This window comes from Leopardus geoffroyi, chromosome E2 (assembly GCF_018350155.1).
Source record: "Leopardus geoffroyi isolate Oge1 chromosome E2, O.geoffroyi_Oge1_pat1.0, whole genome shotgun sequence".
Taxonomy (NCBI): Eukaryota; Metazoa; Chordata; class Mammalia; order Carnivora; family Felidae; genus Leopardus; species Leopardus geoffroyi.
This window is the reverse complement of record NC_059335.1, coordinates 43,058,938-43,074,816: the sequence shown is the minus strand read 5'-3', so window position 1 is coordinate 43,074,816 and position 15,879 is coordinate 43,058,938. Positions and strand designations below refer to the sequence as shown.

The 15,879-nt window shown below is 54.1% G+C and overlaps 1 protein-coding gene across 1 annotated transcript; it reads right to left on the bottom strand.

Moving 5' to 3' along the window:
* Positions 1–61: 61 nt before the first annotated feature.
* On the bottom strand, positions 62–5,757 carry HSD11B2 (hydroxysteroid 11-beta dehydrogenase 2). Its single transcript, XM_045443146.1, has 5 exons — positions 5,350–5,757; positions 1,743–1,955; positions 1,434–1,619; positions 1,189–1,326; positions 62–1,025 (listed from the first exon to the last, which is right to left on the bottom strand). Exons 1-5 carry the CDS (start codon positions 5,612–5,614, stop codon positions 610–612), a joined length of 1,218 nt encoding a protein of 405 aa, XP_045299102.1. The 5' UTR covers positions 5,615–5,757; the 3' UTR covers positions 62–609.
* Positions 5,758–15,879: the final 10,122 nt, after the last annotated feature.

Sequence of the window (15,879 nt, the reverse complement as noted above, 5' to 3'; positions counted from 1 at the left end):
ACACAGTCACAGACTGGCACTCAGACAGTCACACCCTCCAAACACAGCATCTCCCCCATTCTAGGAGAAATAAAAATTTGTCTTTATTTAAAAGGTGGCAATCAGGCAAGTAGGGTATGGAACCTCCTATGGCTAGGGGGGTTTGGGGTGGGTGGTCGGGACCCTAATTCTTGAGCCAGTCAAGAAACAGGATTTACCCTTTGAATCGCAGCACTGAGGCACTGGTGCCTTGAAAAAATCCTGAGGGTGGTCCCCACCCCACCCAGTGACTCCTTAGTTTGCAGAGGCACTGTCTGCGGAATCCTGTCAGAGGCTACAGCTAAGTCTTGCACAAAACTCCCCATCCAGTTGGGTTCTCCAAGCTACAGGGTGGAGCCTTGTGTCCAGGAGGGTCTGTGTGGGCTCATGAAGCAGAAGAGAGGCCTGGAGGTTCACTGGGAAGTCTCAGCTTCACCAGGCCTGGCCTGGGGCAATGACTGAGTGGGTAGGGCTGGGGTCCTTTAGGCCAGGCTCTAGGGCAGACTTGGGGGGGTCACAATGGCCCAGGGGAGGGCCAAGGGCTCATGGGACCTTGTCTGCTAGAGCAGCTAGGCCATCTGTGTGCACTGCTCATTGGGCTGTCATGGGGGAAGAGCCTGGGTTTGGGTCTGGGTCCAGGGCTGCATCCTGGGCTGGGGTAGAGCCAAGCTGGCCAGGCCGCAGTGCTCTTGGCAGACAGTGATTGATGAAGAAGGTCTGCAGGAAGCGGCGCCGCAGGCCCTCAGGCAGGTAGTAGTGGATGAAGTACATGAGCCCCAGGCCACGGCCTGGGTAATAGCGTCGGCGTGGCTGAGCTGCCAGCAGTGCGTCGGTGATGGCATCTACAACTGGGCTGAGGTCTGGCAGCGCCAGGCGCAGCGAATGCAGGAACTGCCCATGTAAGTGCTCGATGTAGTCCTCACCGTAGGCCTGGAGCAGCTCTCGGGGCAGGCTGGCCAGCAGCAGCTGTTTACGCTGCTCCCACTGGCCCACATTCTGCACAGACTCTGAGGAAGGAGCCACAAGGTCAGGGTGGGTTCACTTAGGGAAGCCAAAGCCAGACTCAGGTCAGTCTACCTCAAAACCGATCCTTGCCTCCAGACAGAGCCAGGCCCATTCCTTAGACCTGACTCCACCCTAGATATGAACACACCCACACCCGATGCCCACCTGTCTTGAAGCAGCCAGGCTGGATGATGCTGACCTTGACCCCCCAGGGCAGAAGTTCACAGCTGAATGTGTCCATGAGCAGTGCCATGGCCGCTTTGGAGGTCCCATAGGCCGCCAAGCATGGGTATGGCATGTCTCCTGGGGATGGATTGGGAGGGAGGCAGCTCAGCATGGACCAGGGGCTCCAGCAACCCTCCCTGCTCTGCAGCAGCACCTTTTCTACTCCAGTAGGGAAGGGCACTCACCTGCTGGGCTGCCCACAGTCACGATGCGACCCCTAGAACGGCGCAGCAGTGGCAACAGGCCCTTGGTTAGTTCAAGCGCACCAAAGAAATTCACCTCCATGCAGCTGCGGAATGTGGCCACTGGAGACAGCTCCACATCGGCCACTACATTGTTGTGGCCTGCATTGTTGACCAAGCCCCACAAGCCTGAGGGCACGGAGAAGGGGGACAAAGAAAGGAAGCTCAGAGTTGAGTCTGCCCAGCAGCAAACCTCCGCCCATCCACACCCACTCAAGCACACCCTCTCCTGGGGGATCTAGGCCCACTGACCTGTGCTGGTGGTGTGGGCCTTTGTGAACTCCAGTGCTCGGCTGATGTCTGCTGGCTTGGTCAGGTCCAGCTGCAGCAGCCTTAGGCGAGGGGAACAGCAGGCACGCAGCTCTAGGGCACCCGGGCCATCCAACTCCAACACGGTGGCCAGCACCGTGAAGCCCATAGCGTCTAGCTTCTTTGCCGTCTCCTTGCCAAAACCAGAGTCACAGCCTGGCCAGGGCAGGGCAGCCAGTGAACTCCCACTGTGGCCCAGTCCAGCCTGAGACAACTCTAGGATCATCAGGGTCCATACAGGATCCAGGCCTCTGGATACCCAGTCTTCAGCAGCCTTCCCTCCCATCCCAGGTCCATCTCTGTAGGCTTTGCCCCTCTGGCTGAGCACTCTTACAGCTGTCACCTCCCTGACTCCCCAGAGCTACTCCAAACATGGCTTAATGATTCCCACTTTATAGATGAGGACACTGAGACCTACGAATGCTAAGTTGCTTCCTAAAGTCATTCAGCCAGCAGAGAGTAAGATCAGGACTCTACTGGAGGTCAGCCTGAGACCCAGTACCAGTCCTGGGGTCCTGCCTGCTTTGCTATCAGGTCTAAGCTTGCCTGTGCAGTATTACTGCTCAGCCTCGCTGCCCTTGCCCGGGCTTCTTCCTCTTACCTGGACTAGGAAGCAGCCCCCTCTTTGGTCCTGTCCCATCTTGCCCCCTTGAATCCATTCTCTTACCTCAGCAGCCAGAAGGATGTTTCCAAAACTGACAATATCACTCTGCGGCTGAAAGCCTTTCCAAGGCCCCCACAACCATTGGGATGAAGCCCCAAGCCCTCTGCTCCCATCATCATAACCTGAGCCCCACCTCCCTTCCCCACCAGCACCCTACTATTGTTCCAGGCTCTAGGCAAGCTGGAGGCCCATACCTACCTCACCACTGACCCCCACTCTTGGAATTCCAATCAGTGGCAACAGTGGGGCATTCTCTGAGCCCCAGACCACTTGCCCCCAGGACAGGGAAGATGATGGATGGAGAAGAGAACAGACCTGCATTTGAATCTCTTCCCACACCCAACAAGTGTGACCTGAGGTCAGTTACCACTCTTGGAGACTTAATTTCCTGTGTTTGGTATGTGGAGAGTGGAACCACCAGGCAGAGCCAGAGTGGGGGTCTGATAAGACCCTGCTTCCTTGATTGTTCCCATCCAGATCCTGGCTCTGAGGGTGGCAAGGGGAGGGGGAGGCCAGTGAGAGGAGGCTCTCTGGAGCCTGCCTCCCTGGTGGTCCCACTCACTTCTGGACAGGCTCTGCAGCTCCTCCCCACCTCAGCCCCGCCCCCTCTGCTGAGGCAGAGAACAAAGCTGGGACAGGGGCTGTGAACTAGGCTTTGTGTGGCTGGGGGCCTGCAGACTAAGGCAGTCCGGTCTGGGCTGGGCTGGGCTGACAAGTCCTTCCAGGGCAAGCCTGGCTGGGGGAGGCCAGTGAGCACATGTGTGTCCACCTGCCTAAGCTCCCTACTCTGGAGGGCCCTTCACTGGGAAACTGAGGCCTCCCAGAGCCTCAGCTCTACAGTCCCAACCGTCACCCATGCCTCGCACACCCTCTTGTTTATCTGCACACAGATACCTGTACATATACTTCCAAACTGCCTGCATATTCACACAGGGGTTCACGCCCAGGAGACCCCCAGCCACCATCCATGAGCAGATGTGCACACATGGCACCCAGCCACTCAGCCCAAACTCTGACTCCAGGGCTGAGCTCTGGATGTAGCCTTGGGCTGTGGTTCTCAGGGGTATTCTCAAGGAGGGGTGGGTAGCAGCTCTGGCAGGCTGAAGACACTGTTCTTAGCAGGTGAGGCAGGGCCTAGTCACTTATTTGTCTTGCAGTCAGGTAGTGAGAGAGGAAACTGCAGAGTGTTTGGACATCGGGAAGCTTGCTGGTCTACTCCTGATGCTTAGCAGGAGTGGGTTGGGCAGGACTCTTTGCAGGGCTTTACAACCCCCCATTGCAGGGCTTTACAACCAGCTATGGGGGAGCCCAAGCCTCAGAAGGCATCCCTCCTCTTCCCTCACTGTCCAGCTCAAGGCAAGGAGAAGTAACAGCAGCAGCATGAAGGCCTGAGGGGAGATCTCAGGAAAGACTGCCCACTGAGTCACTACTACAAGCAGATGGCCCAGATACTGTTGAGGCAACTCACAAATTAGATGGCAGGAGGGGAGCTGCCCAGTCCCTGGGAGCAGAGCTCACAATCTAGTTCCTGCTTCAGACCAGGAGGGCCACTGTATCTTTCCTTCCTCAATCCCCTAAAACTTCACACTATACTCTGAATTCAGGTTCCACTCATCAAACCTGACCCCTGCTCTAACTCCACCCTCTTGCTGAAACCCAAAGCCCTAGTGCCACCGGTGTTCCCACCGCACCTCAACAGTCAACCTTCTTGCCTGGCATTCAAGGCCCCTTTTGAGGAAACAACCTCACATCACACCACATCTCAGCAGCCAGGCTGGTTACTGACTGTCCCCTACCCAGGCCACTCTCATTGTTGCCTCAAGCCTTTGTCCCACATCCACACTTTGATCTGAAACGCCTTCCACACTTCACCTATCTTGATTCATCATCCCAGGCCCAGCTCAAGGATGGCCTCCTCTGAGAAGTTCTCCCAGGTCTGTCCATCTGATCATGCAGGGCCCCCTAATGGACCAAGACCTCTGGGAAGCCACTCTGGTGGTGAGGGCAGAGCTCTGAGAACCTGTCCAAAGCCATGGGGGTTGGGGGGGAGAGACCAGGCTGCCCCTCCCCCCACACATACAATGGAGCCAGTGCCCCCTGGCCTTTCTCTCCCTCCCCGCTTCCGGCTGGGCCTCAGTGCGCCCCCCTCCCTTCTGGTGACAGATTTATTCCCTGCTCCAGACAAAGGGAACTCTGCCAGGCAACCAGAGGCACCTGAGTACAGCTCTCCACGGCCTCCTTCCTGGGCACTGAAGACCAGGAGGAATGTGGCGTTGTGTGTGCTGGCTGCAGATCTGGAAGGCTACCTCAGCAGTTTGGGGGTGGGTGGCACATTCTAAGAGGCAGCTGAATGCCCAGCTGCCTCTTATGGTGACCTCAAGCTTTTATGGATTCCAAGGACCCCAGCACACGGGGCGGGGAAGGGGGAGTGGGTGCCCCAACTCCCCATCTAAGCGCCTTCCTCTGGCCCTGGGGAAGAGGAGATGAGGCGTCCCACGTGGGCATGTTAGGCAGAATTCAAGGGGTGACCATCCTCTTCAGTCCTTCAGAGCACTGCCCCCTGCCCCAAGACTGCTCTCTTGGGGAGGGGCATAGCATAAACCTCAGAATCCGGGAGGTTCCACCTTTCTCAGCCAGCAGTTGTTCCTGCGCACCTGCCCACTCCCGGCCTCATTTTCCCTCCAACACTCCACAGCGGCAGGTAGTTAACCCGGATTTAAGGAGGTGCCTTGCGCTTCCTACTTGGCTCGCTCCCGGCACCCAGGGGAGAACGACACTCCCATTCCTGTGCTGGGGGTCCCGGCTTGCCTTGGCGCGCTAGAGGGGAGCCCTCTGGGTGTCTGGTCCCGCCCTCGAGCCTGGAGTCCCCGCGCTCCGCGCACTCACCGGTGATGAGCACCGCGCGAGTGGCCACCGGCAGGCGCGGAGGGCGCGCCAGGCGGGACAACGCGATCCAGCCGGTGGCGGCCAGCACGGCGAGTGCGGCCGGCGGGGGCAGCAGGCGCTGGCACAGCCAGTCGAGCGCAGCCAGCAGCGCCAGCGCCGCCAGCAGCGGGCGGCCCAGACGCAGGTCTGCGCGCAGCAGCTGCAGCAGCGCACGGGCCGCCACGAGCAGCCAGGCGCCGCCCGACGGCCAAGGCCAGCGCTCCATGGCGGCCGGGCCGGGCTGGGCTGGGCCGGGGCGGGGCGGGGGCCGGGCTGGGGAGCAGGGAAAGGGACTTGAGGCCGGAGCGAGGGGCGCGCGGTGCAGGAGGACACCAGCCAGGGGCGGAAGGGATACTCGCTTTCTCTGTTCGCCCTCGGGCCGAGCTTATAAAGAGCCCCGGGGGCGGGGAGAGGGCGGGGCGGAGGCGGGGCAGGGGCGGGGCTTCCCTCCAGTTCGCACCCCGCACCCTCCTCCGGGCAGGTGCCCCCCCTCCCCCGCTCCGCCCCGCCCTCGCGGCCAGATCTGCTTTCTAAGAAGCCGGAACAAAGTCCCGAAGTTGCTGCTAGAGAGGGAGCCGCCTTGCAGCGGACCGTGCCGGGAACCAGGCCAGTCTGTGTAGCCCTAGTGCTTTGCATCTGCTCACCCCTGCGCCCACCCCCACCCCCCACGCTGCGAGAGCAGTTGAGCCGCCGCTCCCAGGTGAGCACACCCAGTTCACACTTGCTCAGGACACCTGAGGACACGCACAACTTCCCTCAGCTTCTCACACTGACAGCACCGCCGCGACCTCCGGGCCTGCCGGAACCCCGCGGGGAAACAGCCCGCCCTTACCCGGCCGCCGCAGCCGCCGCGGGCACACGCGCCGCACTCCCACGCCATGCGCGGCCGCAGGTCCCACGCGCACACACACGCCCTGACGCGCGCTCACACCTAAGCTGCCGGCGGCCACAAAACCGGCTTGCTGCGGGGGCTGGAGGGAGCAAGATGACTGCCCGGGTTCTAGGGAGTCTCTGCCTCGCCTTCCCCCTTTCCTTCAGGGCCCAGTCCTGGGGATGCACCAACCCCGCCTCCTCCTGCCACACAAGTGTACGTGTGTGGGAGTGCAGGTGTGTGTGCGTTTGTGTGTGTGTTGCGGGGGCTGGGGCTCACAGAAAGTGTCTAGGCTTCGCATTACCTCCAGCCCACCCTCTGACTGGTACTTCTAGGACCAGGCCAATGGGGACACCTGGGGAGTCAGTAAGGGCAGCCTCTAGGACAAGGTAATCCCCTGCCCTACTCCCATGATTCCCCAGGTTATAAAGTAAGTGCTGTGAATGTGGGTGCATTTCCCTACCTGTATGTATGAAGATCTGTGTTTGTGTGTGGCCCAGCGGCCCCCCATCCTGCCCACCCCCGTGTCTGGCACCCTGTGTTTGGCATCCATGCTAGGGCTCTGCCAGGCACTAGGAGTTGGTGCCAGCACCTGGCTCCCAGGCCCTATTCTGAGGGCAGTAGGTGCAGCCCATGGCAGAAGGAGTCCCTGCTTCCTGTGGGCCTTTGGACTTTGCCCAGTGCCTCATCTATGCCTGCACTAGGTCCTGGGAGGTCATGGATCCCCCAGCCCTGTGCCCATTCTCTATCTTAGGTGCTCAGGCTCTATGCCAGGGCTTTGAGGCAATGCCTCCTCCAAAACCCTCTCTGCCACCCAGGTGTGGCTCCCTGGTGGGCCAGGGGGGTCTTAGGGAGGGGGCTGGGAGCCACTTGAGAGGCTCTGGGTGGAGGACTCGATTGCCCAGAGCCACTTCTGTGCCCTCTTATAAGCACAGATGGCAGGCTAGCCCTGGCCCTAGGAGGCAGGACTTGCCTGGAGAGGATGTGCCTATCTTGAGTACATGACCTTGTGTGCCTGTATTTGTGTACACTTGTGTTCATGGCCCGTGCCATGACCCTGTATGTGCATGTGAGTACATTTGTGTGTGTTGTGTATGCTTCTGGTGACTCTCCCTCCGTCTGGGTCATCCTTTGGAAAGTCAGGGAAACATTCCTTTTCCAAAACGTGCTGACTCCTATTGTCCCGAATCTATGGCCCAGGCTCACAGGTAGACACAGCATCCTTGGCCTGGCTTCCTGACCTGATCTGTAGACTGTGGATTCGTGGGACAACCCCTCCCCCCCACCCTCTACCACACACACACACAACTCTGGCACTCTACTGAAAGTCTGGTTATAGTTTTTCAAATTAAGGGCTTCCCTTTGGAGCTGGGGAGGGGGTGTAGAGGAGGAGATGGGGCAGGGGGTCCCAGGCAGTCTTCAAGGTTAAGCCCATGCAGGTAGTACCAGCACTTGCCCAAAGAGGAATTGAAAGTAGGGGAAGTGGAAGTGGGACAGCAAGGTGAGAACAGAGACTGAAAAGCAGGATCCTACACTGTCCTGGGAAGGAAACATGAAGGATTCTGGCTCACTGGGAAGGCTATGATGAGGAGAAAGACTTGCTGAGAGGGGGTATAAGGGAATTGCCTTCGGCTGCATGGTACAGGATGACTGGGATGGGGAGAGGGTGTTTCCGGTTTATCTTCTGGGATGCTCTGCCACCTTGGACAGACCCATTAGTCTTATGTGATTTGGGTCTTTTGGAACAGAATGATCTGCCATGCTTTTATATGTGCCCATCCACCCCATCCCAATTCATCCTACTTCCAAGGCCAGGCTTCCTTCCTAGGATCTATGGTGCAGCCCCCTGCGGCCTCCTCAGCAGCTGAACCCTTACCCCTCATCAGGCAGAGACATTCTAGAAGTAGAAAGAAGGTGGTTCAGGCAGTCATGACTGGGAGGGGCTGGCCCAACCCTGTCTGAGGCCTAGTGCCAGCTTGTGCCTGCCCAGGGGCAGAGAACCAGCTTCTGCCAGAACCAGGAGTCTGGGCTGGTAGGGGCCTCCAGGGAAGAGAAGGGAAGTGGGGGGGGGGGGCAGAGGGCAGGAGTCCCAGCAGATAAGGCAGGGCCTGGCAGGGGCAGAGGAATGAAGGGCAACCAGAAGTTCAGAGCCCCTGAGCCACCCCACCCCTAAGCCCTTAGCCCATAGTCTCTCTTAGTCCCGAGTCTGATGCCTCCCTCCCCCCACCTTGGTCAGAAACCTGGTGAGCCAAACCCTTAGATTGCCCCTGGCGCTAGAGGGTCAGGGGTTAGGGAGGGGGGTGGCTGGCAGGCTAGCTCCAGTCGTCTCAAGCTGAGTCTGGCAGCTCACCGGCACCATCTGCTGGCTTTTCCAGGAGGGCACGGCTCTGAGGGTGATAGAGTGAAGGTGACTGCTGGATCTGAGGATGGGAGGAACAGAAGCTGGTGCCCGGTGCCGAGCAGCAGTCACCAGAGTTCAGTCTCTGTCCCCTGATCACACTGGAGCTCCTGGAGCCAAGACTCCATTGTTACCTCTTCCTCCCTCGGTGGTGCAGCTCAGAGGCAGCAAAGTCCCAAGGAGGCCCTGCCTAGTGCACTGCTCCCTCCTGGCGCTGCACCACCATCCTCCCAGCACAAGGGTGGTGGAGCCCCTCTCCCTGCCAGCGGCCAGTACCCCCACCGGGCCCCAGACCCCATCCCTCCCCATCCTCAAAGATAACAAACTTTTATTGAGTTTCTACTGTGTGCTAGGCCCTGTGCTGGGTCCCCTGGGTGTCATAACAACCACTGGCCTCTCCCACTGGGAGCCACAATGGAGAACTTCTTCCACCTCAATCTGGTACCACTTTCCTCCAGCACTGTTCTTGTGCTGCCCTCTTCTCAGCTACATTTCTCTAAAATAGTCTACAATCACCATCTCCACTCCCTGCCTCCACCCCCTACTCTAGCTCTGCATCATCTCCCCCTCCCAACCTCGCCAAAGGTCACCAGAGAATGACATCCTAGTCCCCAAAAACCTTAAATACACATCTACTTTAGTTAACTTGGCTTCCTTGAAGCCTCTGCCCTGCTGGTCATTCCTCACTGCTCCAAGCCCTTTCTCCTTCTGGCAGCCATGAAACCACTGCTATTGGGTTTCCTCCTACCTCTCTGGCTCTCCTTCTTGGTCTCTTTCTTGAGCTACTCTTCCTTGTGGATAAACCTCTGGCTGTGGAGACCTCATGCTCAGGTTCTCCCCATCCCTGCCCCATGAGTTCAGCTTCCTACTCACATGCTAGTGACTCCCACCCTCCTTTCTGGCCAAGTTCTTGCTCATGACTCCAGGCCTGTGTGTCCAGCTACCCCTGGATGCCTCCCCTGAACACCTGTAGGCTCCTTACACTTGGCCTTTATCCAAAGCTGGTGTTACCATCTTCTGTAGTTCTGGCAGCCACTCCTTCCCTACCTCATCCTGAGTCTTCATTCCATGCACTGGCCTCCCTAGGTTGGGTACAGAGGCCTCACAATAGCCCTTTGTAGTAGATATCATCATTTTTCTTTTATATTCAAGGAAATTGAGACTTCCAGACACTCAGAAAATTGTTCAAGGTCTTAAACTCAGGTACACTTGAGTTTGAATCTTAGACCAGTCCCTAGATTCAGACTCAGCCTGAGTCCAAAGTCTCAGATCTTGAGAACTGTGCTAATTCAGGACCACGTTTGCCACATGTGGCCTCTTACAGTTCATTCTGAGAGCAAAGGAGAGCTGGGAATGGTCTTGAGCAAATGAGATCCCTGTCCCAATTGGCCAGGAAATGGATTTGGGGATGGGGGAAGAGTGGAGGCTGGGAGTCCTATTGCTGCATCAAGACAAGAGACAGAAGCAGAGGTCTGCTTGGGGCAAACTGGGCCCAAGATGCTCATGGACTTGCAAGGGCTAAGCCCAGAGACAGCTGGATGCTTGTGGTCTCCAGCACATCACTCACGTGGCATGGGAGCTCAGGAGATTGCTGATTCACCTCTGCATGCCCTAGGCATGAAGTGAAATCCCCCTATCTTCAGAGGTACCCCATCTAGGCTGTGCAACTGGAAATCAGGCCCTTTGGTTACCGGGGAGGGGGAATGGTGAGGCAGGGAAGCCAGTGGCATCACTTGTATTTGCAGACTGTCATGCAACCTCCTCTGAACTTCTTTTCTTTTGTCTCCAGGATTGAAGGAAGATATTTGGGGATTAGGGCCCTCGAGTTTGGGAGACACTAAGAGAATGTGCTCGGAAGGGTTTTCTGGACCAGCTCCGGAGGAAAGGCAAGCCCCACTTGAGAACATTTGCCAGGACAGCTTGGCTGACTCCAGGTGAAACTGGCTGTCTTGGATCCTGCAGTGTGGCTTTGAGTTATTCATAATCCTCTGTCATATTTACTGTGTGTTTGTGTATGCCAGTCCTTGTGTTTGGTTTGCTTGTCCTTTATTTTATTTACTATGCTCACATCATCCCTGTGAAGCAGGTACTATCATTATCCCCTTCCCATACATAAGGAAACAAGCTCAGAGAGATTAAATGACATGCCATAGGTCACACAGCCATCCAAACTCTATACTCATAACCATCCAGTCACACTGCCCCCCTAGCCTTAAGCGTAGGGGGTTGGCAATACCCAGGTGGAAGACTAACAACCTTTTTTTATTTGCTTTTGTATTAGAAACATGTCTCCCAATGGTAGAATTAAGGCAAGTTGTTAAAACTAATTCTGAAACTTGCTTCTTTACAGCTTCTATCACCCCTGATTTAGGCCCTTTTTTGTTTGTTTGTTTGTTTGTTTGTTTGTTGGCAGAACAACTGCAAAAGATACAAAAATTAGTTGCTGTTGGCTAGCTGGTTTAATTTATTTGCATATATATAATTCAGCCCCACCCCTGGTGGCTAATACCCCCCTGGGGGAAGCTGCGGCTGTTTTCTGATTGCTGGTGGGGAGGCCTGTGTGTGTTGTTTTTTAAATAAACTGAAACCAGATGGAGGGGAGTTTTGTTCACAGCCTTGCCTACAATTTTCTCCAGCAAATTCCTTGAAAAGCCAACCACCTATGAGTGGTGCCTGTTCTCCTTGGAGATCTCTCACCGCTGGTATGCAAATGGAGAGCAGGGTTGGGATTTCTAAAAGTGAAACAAAAGGAGAGGGAACAGAAGCTCTTGGGTCAAGGGCTTTCGAGAATGCGGGGCCATCCCCTGGTGGAGCCCCAACTTTAGGTCTGCATTTAGAGTTTGTGTCCTCACTCTCCCCTTCTCCCTAGAGTTGGGGGTTGGGCTGGAGGGGTGGAGTCTTGGGCTGGGCAAAAGTCAGAATCACCCTGACCGACCACTTGGTGAAAGTATGGGTTCCAGACCAGCGCATATATTCCATTTGCAGTGCTAACCGCTGGCATGAGACCCCAACTCTCCAGATAGGCTGATTTTTGAGTCAGTGGAGGCAGTTATCTCCTGAAAGGGCCCAAGCCACTCTTGCTTCCATCCCGGGAAGACCAGTTGCTCAAGGTGGTTATCGAAATATTTTTAACCACCAGCCAGGTCTAGGACTTTTGTCATGTCCCTTGAGCACCTCGTTAAGTGATTCCTTGTTCAGGGATGTAGCAAGTACACCCACTGATCACAGTGCCAGGGGTTTAGCATTTTTCTTTGGAATGTAAATTGGGTATTGTCATAGTGAGGTATGACCCAGTCCCCTGGCAGGGGAGAACACTTCTTTCCCAGCTCCAAACTTCATTCCTAGCTCAGAACGCTGTTTTTTTAGATTCTGAGCCCTTTCAGATAATTGTGTCAGGTTACATAAGGTTTCAAGATATGAACACTCAAAGGAAATTCCGCTGGGAACAGGCCTGAGAGGTTCCGGCACATAATTTGCTTTCAAGTATTCGAGGAAAAATTCAGGTGTCTCAGGCCTGCACATTTCTGAAATAAAGTAACAACAGCCAACAACTTTCTCGCATATACCATTCCCCATAGAAGTGAGTGAGCAAAGAGATAGATTTCATGATGGATGGAAATACCCCTCCCTGGGGAGCACAGGCAGGGCCGAGTGGAGGTCAGCTGTAAAGAGGAGAGCTTTGACCAGGCAGCCATAGACATTCTTACCAGCCCAAGATACCTTTCACTACCCCACCCTCCCCTGCATCTTTGGTAACACATGTGGTAAATACAGGCCTTCAGTTTTCCAAGAAACATAAAATAAAAGCTGAATTACTGGCAGAGAAGCTTTAAAAGCTTTAGTTCCTAGGACTCTGTGGGCACATTTTCCACACACCATGATTTTTATTACATTTGCCTCCAAGGGACGGCCCTGCAGCGGCTCGGTTGCATAAGGTGCTGTTTCCAAACACCTTGTCCCCAAGTAGAGACACAGAATAAGTTTTATCTAGGTCCGAGAGTGTTCTGGAGGGGTGACATCGTGTTCCAAGCTGCACTGGTTATAGTCAACAGTGGGAAAGATGCCAAAACCTTCTCACCAAGGAAGCTGAGAGAATGTTCTAAATACCAAGCAGTACTTCTTTCTTAAAGCACAAAGTAGTCATAAAAACCACTTAACAAGGAAAAATTAATGGGAGGAAAATGTCCTAAGTGTAGCAAAAAAAAAAAAAAAAAAGGCTTTGCAAGGGATACGGAAAAAAATAGATTTACTATGTTGAAAGGATGTGGCTCTTAATACAGGAAAGTCAATTTTTACACCAAAGATAATTCAACAAGTATCATTTACTTTACAAAAGGCTTCACAAAAGAACTCCTATAAGAAGCACTATGGTTTCCTTCCTTCCTTCCTTCCTTCCTTCCTTCCTTCCTTCCTAACTCCTGCCTGCCTTCATCAAACATCTACTGAGTGCTTACTGTGTTCTAGACTCTGTGCTAGGGAAGCCATGGTGAGCTAGATAAACATTGTTCCTCCCCTTGTGGTCTCTCTGGCCAGCTGGAGGGACAGTCCCTAATCAGATCACTACACAATCAAGAAGCCACTGATAGCAGAAGCCAGAGTCCCATGGTGCTATGGGAATAACAGCCTCTTCTATTCTGAGGGCCAGAGAAAGCTTTCCCAAAAGAAGTGATGTTCCAGGTAACAAGAGCATCAGCGCAAAGGCCCTACTATAACAGCAAGCCTGGTCCTTTGAGGAAAGGGAGGCCATGAGGCCACAGAGGTCAACCGGAGCCAGGGGGCACAGGAGGTCTTGGAGGTTGCTGTAAGGAGGAGGTTTAGATTCTAATTTCATGGTACATGGAAATATTGCTCCCTGGGGAGCAGGGAGAGTCATGAGGATTGTAAGCAGGAAGTAAAATAATCAGCTAGGCACTTTTTTTCTTTTCTTTTCTTTTCCTTTTTTTCTGACAGTCACAAGCTGTGAGGAGAATGGACTGATGGGGGTGGGGAACCCACAGTAGAGGCAGAAAGACCAGTCAGGAGGCCACTGAGCTTGCCAGGGCAAGAAATGCTGGTGGCCATGGGGACAAGCCAAGTGGAATGGGCCAACTCATCCAAGTGTCCATTGGAAAGGGTAATGTGACCCAGACAAAGTGAACCCAGAGAACAAGAGCTGTGGCTGACCACATCCCACCCAGGCCAGTTTCACAATTAAAATTTAATTTCATTAGTTGATAAAATGGATAGCATCATTTCCTGGTGGAAAGACAAGGTCGAGATTATATGTATCAATGTCTACTACCAACTTGTGTGCTTTAGGAGTCTGAGCACATTTTCAGCCCTCATCATCCTCATGTAGTAGTTATTGTTACCCTCATTTCACAAAGGAGCAAATTGAGAGCCACAGAGATTGAGAAATTTGCTCAACTGGTGACTGGCAGAGCTAGGATTGAAACCTGGCAACTACTGATCTGCCCTGGGACAAGTGGCAAGTGTCAGGGAGCCCATGCATACAATGGGTCTAATTAAGGCTGGGGTGCTGGTTCAGCATAGGGCGAGGTGAACTGCTTTTTCCCCACTCCAGAGGTCTCTTCTGGCAACGGTTCTAGGAGTCATGTAAACCAGTTTGGAATCCCCACACACATGTGTGCAAGCCCTTAATATCACAGTGGGGCCTCTTCTCCCCCTGGCCTGGGCTCTTCCACCCTGGGCAGACCTGCCTTGCGGGTCAGGGGCACCCGCTCTGGGCAGGAACAAGTCCTGCCTGAGGGGGTGACTTCTGTCCCAGAAAAATGTGCCTCACGTTTCATAGAAGTTGGCCAAAGGGGGCAGGAGGAGCTGGAACAACACTCCAAGTAAAGGGAACCCTGTGGGAAAAGCCCTGGGGGTGGCAGCAAATGCTGTGGGTTCCTGGAGCTGCATAATCCTCAGAGAGGGCAGGGACGAGGAGGTGGATACAAGCCTGCCAAGCAGGTCCTTGGAAGCCATGCTTTGGTGTTTAAGTTCTTCCCACAGGCAAAAGGGAGCCCTGGAAGTGTCTTACACAGGCAACTGATAAGATGGTGTTTTCATGTTGAGAAAATTTCTCTGCCCTGTGCCGGCCCTGGGAGCAGGCAACATGTTGCCTTCTTTACTAGGTGAGGCCCTAGGCAGTGTCAGGTTCTGGACTGGGGACCACACTATGTTGACAGACTCAGGAAGAACATGATCAAACTACCTGTGCTTTTAAAAAGTAGATTTGGCCAGAGGGAGTCCTTTTCTCAGACAGCCTGACCTGGAATCACTCGGACAGACATTGAGGGAATCTGAGCTGTCACCTGGATTTTTGTTTCGGATAAAACCAGCTTTAATTTGTTTAACGTATGTATGTTTAACCCTACTTGAAACCCACTATATTAGTTTCCTGTTGCTGCAATAACCTATTACCACAACACACATTAAAAACAACACGAATTTTTAATCTTCTATTTCTAGAAGTTTGAAATGGGTCTCAAGGGGCTAAAGTCAAGGAGTCAGCAGGCTGGTTTCTTCTGGAGGTTCTATGGAAAAATCAGTTTCCTTGCCTTTTGTATCTTCTAGAGGACTCCTGCATTCCTCAGCTCATGGCTTCTTCCTCCACCTTCAAAGCCAGTAGTGCAGTGTTGTCATATCTCTTTGACCTCTGCTTTCATCATCATGTCACCTTCTTCCATTCTGACCCTTTGGCCTTCCTCTTATAAAGGCCCTGTGATTACACTGAGCCTATCTTGATAATCCAGGATAATCTCCCTCATTTCTTTTTTTAAAAAATTAATTTATTTATTTTGAGAGAGAGAGAAAGGGAGAGAGGGGGAGGGAGGGAGAGAGCCAGTGGGGGGAGGGGCAGAGAGACAGGGAGAGAGAGAATCCCAAGCAGGCTTTGTGCTGAGAGTGCCGAACCGGACACGGGGCTCGATCCCATGAACCATGAAACCATGACCTCTTCTGAAATCAAGAGTCAGACGCTTAATGGACTGAGACACCCAGGTGCCCTAATCACCGCCATTTCAAGCTCCTTATTTTGATCAAAGTCCCTTTTGCTTTGTAAGGTAACATACTCATAGGTTTCAGAGATTAGGATGTGGACATCTTTGAAAAGCCATTGTTCAGACTACCACACACTTTAACCAAATAAAGAGAAAGGGGATGCCTGGCTGGCTTAGTCAGTAGAGTGTGCAACTCTTGATCTCGGGGTTACAAATTTGAGCCCCATGTTGGGTGTAGA